The sequence below is a fragment of the Manacus candei genome, unplaced genomic scaffold (assembly GCF_025592945.1).
Source record: "Manacus candei isolate 608988 ecotype Guabito, Panama unplaced genomic scaffold, ASM2559294v1 h1tg000048l, whole genome shotgun sequence".
NCBI classification, from domain to species: Eukaryota; Metazoa; Chordata; class Aves; order Passeriformes; family Pipridae; genus Manacus; species Manacus candei.
Genome location: NW_026138096.1, coordinates 13,046,271 through 13,056,759, shown reverse-complemented (window position 1 = coordinate 13,056,759; position 10,489 = coordinate 13,046,271). Strand labels below are relative to the sequence as shown.

The 10,489-nt window shown below is 53.2% G+C and overlaps 1 protein-coding gene and 1 long non-coding RNA gene across 3 annotated transcripts; one reads left to right on the top strand and one right to left on the bottom strand.

Moving 5' to 3' along the window:
• Nucleotides 1-408: 408 nt before the first annotated feature.
• LOC127475979 (uncharacterized) lies at nucleotides 409-9,570 on the top strand. The gene is made up of 3 exons (XM_051798262.1): nucleotides 409-1,254; nucleotides 1,856-1,898; nucleotides 8,822-9,570. Exons 2-3 carry the CDS (start codon nucleotides 1,870-1,872, stop codon nucleotides 9,552-9,554), a joined length of 762 nt encoding a protein of 253 aa, XP_051654222.1. The 5' UTR covers nucleotides 409-1,254; nucleotides 1,856-1,869; the 3' UTR covers nucleotides 9,555-9,570.
• On the bottom strand, nucleotides 4,357-10,177 carry LOC127475991 (uncharacterized). Of its 2 annotated transcripts, none has more exons than XR_007906446.1 (3): nucleotides 9,727-10,177; nucleotides 9,601-9,663; nucleotides 4,357-4,494 (listed from the first exon to the last, which is right to left on the bottom strand). It is a non-coding gene; the product is annotated as an uncharacterized LOC127475991 (long non-coding RNA). The 2 variants fall into 2 exon arrangements; XR_007906447.1 differs by having other exon boundaries at nucleotides 4,357-4,557; nucleotides 9,790-9,814.
• Nucleotides 10,178-10,489: the final 312 nt, after the last annotated feature.

Here is a 10,489-nt window from a genome sequence, read left to right as displayed (position 1 = left end):
AGATGGCAAGAGGAGCTGCAGCAGGCGCAGAGAGAAACAGAGGCGACCAAGCACCTGCCTGAAAGCAACACGTTGTGAGACCGGTACTGAGGAGCAGCTGATAACAGAAAGGACAGTTTTGGTGTTACCAGTGAATCTTTTCAGGACAGTTTTATTCCGAATTTTTCAAGTTTTAGTGTATTTACCCCTCATATGTACCCTCCATTTTTCCTATTGGCTCCCATTTGCTGCATTGCAGATGTTTCCCCTCATTGGTCCCTGCTCATCCTGTGTTCCCTCCCTCCTTTCTTGATTGGTCAATACCCCTGTCAGGCCCATGCTCCTCCCTGTTTTCCAGACCCTTCCTCGCCCTACCCTATATAAGTCTCCCCCCGGCTAGAATGAAGCATGATAGCACAGTGACGAACCCTATTTGCTGTTGCAAAACCTTTCAAACCCCAGACTGCAGCAGGTCCCTTCTGAGGGCAGATTGTTCTTTACTGCTGCACACAGGGTGTCCCACACAACCAGGGGCACCCACCATGCAGTTTTACTTTGGATTCTTACATTTCTCTCTGGCATTCAGGCACAATTGGAGATCACCCATCACTACATAACACACAGGTATTACAAATTTAAAACAGCTCAAATTCTGTGCCTGAACCACCTCTCTGCTTCATTCTTGATTTAAAGGAGCCTGGACTTGGTGTGGCTACAGTGTCCTTCTTGGAAATCACCACCCACGTCTGCTCCTCACTCCCAGGAGGTGTCTCTTTGTAACCAAGGTCCCCTCACAGTGCCCAACAAGAACAGAGATCCCGTCACAGAGATGTCCCATCCCACGACCAGGATATTCACCACCAAGCACCCAGAGGTGTCCCAAAGGCTCCAGGAGCAACCCCACAAGCCCAGAGGTCAGCAGCAAGGGAACTGATCCCGTCCCACACCAGGGGATCTCAAGGAGCAAAGCAACCAAGGGCCATGTCCACCACTGTTCCATTTAACAAGGGATTGGGGGCTTCTGCCTGCTTTGGGAAGGGAGCCCCTGGGGGCCCATTCCCTGCTGCTGGGGCCCTGAGAACCTTCACCTAGTCCCTGACTTAGTTTAGAAAACCTATAGAGAGGCAGACTACATATCATTAGTAATTAATTTCGAGGCAGTTAAGATGTAGTATAGCAACTTTACCCCCAAGAAATATTTTAGTAGTGAAAAGATAGTTCCCCAACAAATATGTTTGAAGTTTACATGTAGTTCCCCAGCTAATATATTCGTAGGTGAGGAGGACAGAAAATCGGACTGGGAACGATTCCAGGCTTGGAGAGATATTTATGGAGCCTGAATGGACTATTATTCTGTTGGACTGACCTGTTACTCCCCAGTTCATCATGGGTTTTAGATCAAGTTTCATGTACCCCAATGTTGTTCCCCTTGGTCCCTCAGATTTTCCCGCCAAAAGTTGTTTACTCCCCTGTTCTCCCCTGCTTTCCCACTCATCTCCCACTGATTGGCTGAGAGTTGCCGCAGTGTGGAGTGAGCTCCCGTTGGTCCCTTCCCCTAGATACCCATAAGTTACACCCACCTTTCTCCTCTCTCCAAATGCCGTCTCACCCATGGTTGTCAATCCCATGCTCCACCCCAGCCATGAATCCTCCCCTCACCCTTACCCTATATAAGTCACTGTCTTCCCTTAATAAACTGGTATTGCACCCAGATTTTCAACTGCGTCTGAACCCTTTTGTGTGGTGCCACGTCCCTATCCCTTTTACCCTCGGGCCGTGGCATTTACCCCCAAGAAATATTTTAGTAGTGAAAAGATAGTTCCCCAACAAATATGTTTGAAGTTTACATGTAGTTCCCAAGCTAATATATTCATAGGTCCATGTGTCACAATGGGGGCAGCTCTCCGTGGCCCCCACAGGTAACACTGCCCCAGTCCAGTCTGGGTAGAGGCAGGGAGTGGGCAACCCCTACTCTCTCTCTCCTGCACGCCATGGCATGGACAATACTCCTTCCTTTGCTTCTGCAGAGCCTCATCCAGTACCCACAGCTGGTGGGCGATGCCTTGGATGAGGTCACACAGGAGCGCATGGAGCTGCGCGAGCACTATCTCCAGAGGGAGATGACTCGGATGCAGCAGGAGCTGGAGCAGGGCCCCCTGGAGCGCGCTCTGCGTGCCGGGGGAGCCCTGCTCTGGGCTGCCCTCCAGCAGTGCCACTTCTGGGCTCCTGCTGCAGCCCTGGGCCTGCTCTTGGCGCTCTGGTTCAGCCGCAGAAGAGCAGCCGTGAACCAGAGAGCAGTGGCCCAGAGACTGACAAAGGCTCCCAGGGCAGGGGAGGGAGCAGTGGTCGTCCCACCTCCCCACAGCTCACCCTGTCTCCCCTCTGCTTCCCACCTGGCTTCTTTTGAGCCAATCAACTGGTTGATTGAACCTGTTGTTTCAATAAAAAAGATTGTTCCCAATCTGCATTGTCCAAGTGCTCATTGGACTCAACCAGACCTGCAGTGCTGAATTGGTTCTAATCTGAAATTCAGCCTACTTGCACCCAGCCCACCTGATCTCGGAGGACCAGCTGACACTCAAGGGGGTCTCTTTTCTGCTCCATTCCAACACCTTTCATGCATTAGACATCCTCTATGCTCCCCAGGGATCTGGTGCCACCTCACTGGCCGCCTGGGCACTGGGCTCTGCTACACTCTTGCATGCAAAGGCACAGATTACTGGTTTGGAGCTCATGCGTGGCCAAAGCTTGGGGGAGGATTCCTGAAAGAACAACCATGTTGGCTTCTTTTCTGGACACTTCTCTCAGTGTCTGCCAAAGGCCGTTGTTGGAAAGGGAAACAATGAATTGTCTAGGTGCGCCTGCCGGGACACAGAGACTGAAGGGACAGGGGGCACGGCCACACAGACGGCACCTCTCCTCTGGCACTCTCCCACCTCCCCAGGGGCCCTGACAGAATTGGGGGTAAAGGTCTTGCAAGGGGAACCCAACAAGAATGAGGACAGTGGGTCACCTCGCATGGAGGTGTCGCTCAGGGGAAGTCGGCCACACTCTGCGTCAAAACTGCTCAGTAAGGAGAAACCATGCGGGTCATTGTCACAGGAGGCCCCTTCTGAGGCAAAGCTGCTCTTTATTGCTGCACACGGGGTGTCCCATCCAACCAGGGGTACCCGGAATGCACTTTTACATTAGATTCTTACATTTGGCTCTGGCCTTCAGGGGCAACCCGGGTTGACCTATCCCTGCTTAACACACACGTTTTACTATGTTGCAAACAACTCAAATACTGGGCCAGAACCACCCCCTCTGCTTCATTCTTGATCTAAAGGGGCCCCGACTTGGTGGTGCTACAGTCTCCTTCGGGAAAATCCACCCCCACAGCTCCTCCTCACTCCTGGGCAATGTCTCTTTGCAACCAAGGTCCCCTCACAGTGCCAAGCAGCAACAGACATCCTGCCACGGACAGGACCCATCCCACCACCAGGATATTCACCACCAAGCACCCAGAGGTGTTCCAAAGCTCCAGCAGCACCCCCACAAGCCCAGAGGTCAGCCCCGAGGGAACTGATCCCGTTGCACAGCAGGGGATCCAAAGGAGCAAAGTATCCAAGGGCCATGTCCCCCACCGTTCCATTTGACAAGGGATCGGGGGCTTCTGCCCGCGATGGGAAGGGAGCCCCTGGGGGCCCATTCCCTGCTGCTGGGGCTGCACTTGGCGGCTGTCGGGGCTCTGGTTGCCCACTGGCAGTGGCTGAGACGGGGTGGGCACAAAGGGCGGGGCTGGCCTGGCTGTGATGCCTCTGGTGTCTGTGACGTCACATGGGACATGTCACAATGGAGGCAAGTATAAAAGGCCACCACAGGGAAGGCTGCCCCAGTCCAGTCTGGGCAGAGGCAGGGAGTGGGCACCCCCTACTCTCTCTCCCCTGCACGCTATGACTCGGGCAATGATCCTTGCTTTGCTTCTGCAGAGCCTCATCCACTACCCGCTGCCGATGGGCGACGGATTGGACGAGGTGACGCGGGAGCGCATGGAGCTGCGCGAGCACTATCTCCAGAGGGAGATGTCTCGGATGCAGCAGGAGCTGGAGCAGGGCCCCCTGGAGCGCGCTCTGCGTGCCGGGGGAGCCCTGCTCTGGGCTGCCCTCCAGCAGTGGCACTTCTGGGTTCCTGTTGCAGCCCTGGGCCTGCTCTTGGCGCTCTGGTTCAGCCGCAGAATAGCAGCCATGAACCAGAGAGCAGCGGCCAGGAGAGCCCTCGAAGAGGCGAGGAGGAGGAGGAGGGCATCCCTCCAGACCATGCTCACAATCAGGAAGAGATACAAAGAGGTGAAGGAAATCTGGGCATTCGCCAAGGAAATGAAGAAGAAGGTGACAAGGGCGATGCAAACGAGGAAGAAGAGTATGGTCTGGAGAGGAGGGCCTCTCAGGGTGGACCAGGAGGGACTTTCAGCAGCAGCTGCTGGAACCCTTGCAGCACACGAGCTGCGGCCTGGAGAAGAAGCACCCTGAAAACCTTCACCGAGGCCTGGACAGCCTTCACCTAGGGCCTGACAACCTTCACCGAGGGCCTAACAACCTTCACCCAGGCCCTGACAACCTTCACCTGGGGCCTTACAACCTTCATCTAGGGCCTAACAACCTTCACCCAGGCCCTGACAACCTTCACCTGGGGCCTTACAACCTTCATCTAGGGCCTAACAACCTTCACCCAGGCCCTGACAACCTTCACCTGGGGCCTTACAACCTTCATCTAGGGCCTAACAACCTTCACCCAGGCCCTGACAACCTTCACCTATGGCCTAACAACCTTCACCCAGGCCGCGACAACCTTCACCGAGGGCCTCACAACCGTCATCTAGGGCCTGACAACCTTCACCAAGGGCCTAAAAACCTTCACCCAGGTCCTAAAAACCTTCACCTAGGGCCTCACAACCTTCACCCAGGCCCTGACAACCTTCATCTAGGGCCTAACAACCTTCACCCAGGCCCCGACAACCTTCACCCAGGCCCTGACAACCTTCAACTAGGGCCTCACAACCTTCACCCAGGCCCTGACAACCTTCACCCAGGCCCTGACATAGCTTCGACCTATGGCCTGACAAGACAGTCCCTATATTAACAGTAGTTCATTTAGGTGGAGCTAAGATGGAGCTAGCATGTTTGCCCGACAAGTAGAGAAGTAGGAATTAGGCAGTGCCCCAACAACTGTGTTTGTAGTTAATATGTAGTTCCCCAAGAATTCTGAGTAGTTACACGTAGTTAGTGCATAGATCCCCCCAAAATTGATAACGACATAATACGTTGTTAGTGCATTGATCCACCAAAATATTTAAATAGTTAAGATATGGTAGCCCCACGGACATGTAAGTAGTTAACATGTAGTTAGTTCATTTATACCCTTCACATAGAGAAGAAGTTAACATGTAGTCAATTTATCCTCCTCAAATAATTAGTTAACATATAGTTAGTGTATTTCTCCCCAACAAATCCATAAGCACTTACAGTCCGGGACAGGCCATGGGTCCAGCCGCCATTTTGGGGCAGGCCGTGCCTTCGGCTGCCGCCATTTGGCTCTGGCCCAGAGACTGACAAAGGCTCCCAGGGCAGGGGGGGGAGCAGTGACCGTCCCACCTCCCCACAGCTCACCCCGTCTCCCCTCTGCTTCCCACCTGGCTTCTTTTAAGCCAATCAACTGGTTGATTGAACCTATTGTTTCAATAGAAAAGATTGTTCCCAATCTGCATTGTCCAAGTTCTCATTGGACTCAACCAGACCTGCAGGTCTTAATTGGTTCTAATCTGAAATTCAGCCTACTTGCACCCAGCCCATGTGGTCTCAGATGACCAGAAGCAATTAAGGGAGTCTCTTTCTGCTCAATTCCAACACCTTTCATGCATTAGACATCTTCTATGCTCCGCAGGGATCTGGTGCCACCTCCCTGGGCACCTGGGTACTGGGCTCTGCTACACTCTTGCAGGATTATTAAACACAAAGGCACAGAGTACTGGTTTTGAGCTCATGAATGGGCAAAGGTTGGGGCAGAATCCCTGAAAGAACAACCAAGTTTTTCTCTTTTCTGGACATTTTTCTCAGTGTCTGCCAAAGGCCATTGTTGGAAAGGGAAACAATGAATTCAGAATGAATAGTTACACACAATTTTTTCTTCTGGGTCTGCTCAGCCTGCAGAAAGCAACAGCAGCTTCTGCAGAACCTGCCCACTCTCCCAGCTGAATACATCAGCTTCAGTTTACAGGAAAGAGTATTCAAGAGAGTTGGCTTTTGTACACAGTCAACCATCACCAGAAAAGTGGAATCAATGAAATGACGTCAGAGAACATCTTCTAACTCTGCTGCAATGCCCAGAGAGAGTAGCACTTCAAGATGGAGTGTGGGGAGAGGTGAAGAGTCTGCCCTCCAGCGAGCTCACCAGCTGGGCAGGCACAGCAACTTGGAGGAAGTGATCCATAGAACTTAGTAGTTGGTGCAAAGATCTGGAAATCAGGCTGTAACAACATTCCTTTATCTGGGGCCTGCTCCAGTGGCAGCATGTGAAAACCTTGGACAACTCATGGTGCATGGAGCGGGAGCTGCGGCTCTCTCTGCCTCACATTGACTGCGATATAAACCCCATTACCATTGCCTTGGGCATACGGTCTCATTTGCACCTCAATTCATCACGAGGCATTTCTGATGCTTTTAATAATCGGATCACAGCACTCCCTCCTGCCCCTGCAGCCTCAGGCAGCCCGTGGCCCAACCCGAAATGGCGGCACCCGAACACACAGCCTGCCCCAAAATGGTGGTGACCGACTGTGTGGGCCCCCAGGGAAATCTGGAAGCGCAGCCGCGCCTTGGGAGGCCCCGGCCGAGCGGGGCAGAGAAAAGGGATGGGGACAGGAGTGTTGAGGGGCTGCTCCGTGTGGTGTATTGAGGCACGGACTCAGGGGGTGAAGCTGAGACAAGTTTATTTGGGTCGTAACCCCTTTTATAACCCAACACCAACAAACACACCTTATAAGGTAAAAACTGGGACCGCAGCATCTCATTGGCTGGTAGCTGTCACGGCAGTTGAAATGGCAGTTTTAGGAGTTACAGCTCACTCCTGTAACGAGTTGTTCCGTTCTCTGCAAAGCTCTGGCTTTTTCCACACCCTATTCCCTACAGCTCTGCTACCCTGAATTTAAAAGCAGACCAGACCTCCCCGCATCCCAGGGAGGCCAAGGAAAGACCAAGCTCTCTTTTTTCTCTCTTTCTCTCTTACTTTCTCTCTCTCTTTCTCTTTTCTCCTAACTTCTTCTCCAAATGTATTGGAATCCAACCCAAAAATTCCACTGAATGCCTTAGTAAGTGCTTTGTGGTCTCTGGATAAGTACCAGTTTGCTAAATTAAAGCTTGTGAAGGGTCTTTCTTTGTCTGGATGTTGTTTTAAAATTTGCTTTTCATTCATTAAATAAGGATATGCTTTATGCTAACTTCATGTTCTACAGTTTGGGAGTGAAATTGGTTACCGAACTCCTGAGCAAGGGGAGGAGTGCCAGGGGGAAGGACAGGGACACTTGTGGCTGGAATCACACCTGGGCTGCCCTGGAATAGGCCCCTGTTACACCCTGGTCTAGAAGCTTCAAGATCTTACCAGTTGTTACACTTTAATTTTAGACTTCAAGAGATTTTGCTCAGGGGGTGTTGGGTGGGTTTTCCACCAGGCAGATTATTGATTGACAGCGTAGCAACCAGCCTTTCCCTGCCATCTCGCCTACCTTGGCAGCAGGCCTAGGCCTTCTCATGCCACCATCACCACCCCTGACACACATACATACCCCTACCAGGTGGTTTTGACCCAAGAATTGACCCATTTGGGGTCTAAAGAGGCCCCACAGACAGACAGCACCCATTTCAGGGAGGATTCCCCACCCTCCCTGCACCTGCCTGCCTGAAGACTGGGACTGAAGGGAGAGGGGGCATGGTGACACAGATGGCACCTCTCCTCTGGGACTCTCCCACCTCTCCAGGGGCCCCGACAGAATGGGGGGAGGGCTCTGCAAGGGGAACCCAAGGAGAATGAGGACGGCGGGTAACCTCACATGGAGGTGTTGCTCAGGGGAAGTCGGCCACACTCTGCATCAAAACTGCTCAGGAAGGAAAAACCTGGTGGGTCACTGTCCCCGGAGGTCCCTTCTGAGGGCAAATTGTTCCTTATGGCTGCACATGGAGTGTCCCACACAACCAGGGGCACCCTCCTTTTACATTAGATTTTTACATTTCCCTCTGGTGTTCAGGGACAGTTCGAGATGACCCATCGCTACATAACAGACATGTATTACAGTTTTGCAAACAACTCAAATTCTTTGCCGGAACCACCCCTCTGCTTCATTCTTGATCTAAAGGAGCCCCGACTTGGTGGTGCTACAGTCTCCTTCGGGAAAATCCACCCCCACAGCTCCTCCTCACTCCTGGGCAATGTCTCTTTGCAACCAAGGTCCCCTCACAGTGCCAAGCAGCAACAGAGATCCTGCCATGGAGAGGACCCATCCCACCCCCAGGATATTCACCACCAAGCACCCAGAGGTGTTCCAAAGCTCCAGCAGCACCCCCACAAGCCCAGAGGTCAGCCCCGAGGGAACTGATCCCATTACACAGCAGGGGATCCAAAGGAGCAAAGTATCCAAGGGCCATGTCCCCCACCGTTCCATTTGACAAGGGATCGGGGGCTTCTGCCCGCGATAGGAAGGGAGCCCCTGGGGGCCCATTCCCTGCGGCTGGGGCTGCACTTGGTGGCTGTCGGGGCTCTGGTTGCCCACTGGCAGTGGCTGAGATGGGGTGGGCACAAAGGGCGGGGCTGGCCTGGCTGTGATGCCTCTGGTGTCTGTGACGTCACATGGGACATGTCACAATGGAGGCAAGTATAAAAGGCCACCACAGGGAAGGCTGCCCCAGTCCAGTCTGGGCAGAGGCAGGGAGTGGGCACCCCCTACTCTCTCTCCCCTGCACGCTATGACTCGGGCAATGATCCTTGCTTTGCTTCTGCAGAGCCTCATCCACTACCCGCTGCCGATGGGCGACGGATTGGACGAGGTGACGCGGGAGCGCATGGAGCTGCGCGAGCACTATCTCCAGAGGGAGATGTCTCGGATGCAGCAGGAGCTGGAGCAGGGCCCCCTGGAGCGCGCTCTGCGTGCCGGGGGAGCCCTGCTCTGGGCTGCCCTCCAGCAGTGGCACTTCTGGGCTCCTGCTGCAGCCCTGGGCCTGCTCTTGGCGCTCTGGTTCAGCCGCAGAATAGCAGCCATGAACCAGAGAGCAGCGGCCAGGAGAGCCCTCGAAGAGGCGAGGAGGAGGAGGAGGGCATCCCTCCAGACCATGCTCACAATCAGGAAGAGATACAAAGAGGTGAAGGAAATCTGGGCATTCGCCAAGGAAATGAAGAAGAAGGTGACAAGGGCGATGCAAACGAGGAAGAGGAAGAAGAGCATGGTCTGGACAGGAGGGCCTCTCAGGGTGGACCAGGAGGGACTTTCAGCAGCAGCTGCTGGAACCCTTGCAGCACACGAGCTGCGGCCTGGAGAAGAAGCACCCTGAGAACCTTCACCGAGGCCTGGACAGCCTTCACCCAGGCCCTGACAACCTTCACCTGGGGCCTGACAACCTTCATCTAGGGCCTAACAACCTTCACCCAGGCCCTGACAACCTTCACCCAGGCCCTAAAAATCTTCACCTAGGGCCTAACAACCTCCACCTGGGGCCTAAAAACCTTCACCTAGGGCTTCACAACCTTTACCCAGGCCCTGACAACCTTCAACTAGGACCTAACAACCTTCACCCAGGCCCCGACAACCTTCACCCAGGCCGCGACAACCTTCACCCAGGCCCTGACATATCTTCGACCTATGGCCTGACAGACAGTCCCTATATTAACAGTAGTTCATTTAGGTGGAGCTAAGATGGAGCTAGCATGTTTGCCCCGACAAGTAGAGAAGTAGGAATTAGGCAGTGCCCCAACAATGTGTTGGTAGTTAATATGTAGTTCCCCAAGAATTCTATGAGTAGTTACACGTAGTTAGTGCATAGATCCCCCCAAAATTGATAACGACATAATATGTTGTTAGTGCATTGATCCACCAAAATATTTAAATAGTTAAGATATAGTAGCCCCACAGACATGTAAGTAGTTAACATGTAGTTAGTTCATTTATACCCTTCAGATAGAGAAGAAGTTAACATGTAGTCAATTTATCCTCCTCAAATAATTAGTTAACATATAGTTAGTGCATTTCTCCCCAACAAATCCATAAGCACTTACAGTCCGGGACAGGCCATGGGTCCAGCCGCCATTTTGGGGCAGGCCGTGCCTTCGGCCGCCGCCATTTGGCTCTGGCCCAGAGACTGACAAAGGCTCCCAGGGCAGGGGGGGGAGCAGTGGTCGTCCCACCTCCCCACAGCTCACCCTGTCTCCCCTCTGCTTCCCACCTGGCTTCTTTTGAGCCAATCAACTGGTTGATTGAACCTGTTGTTTC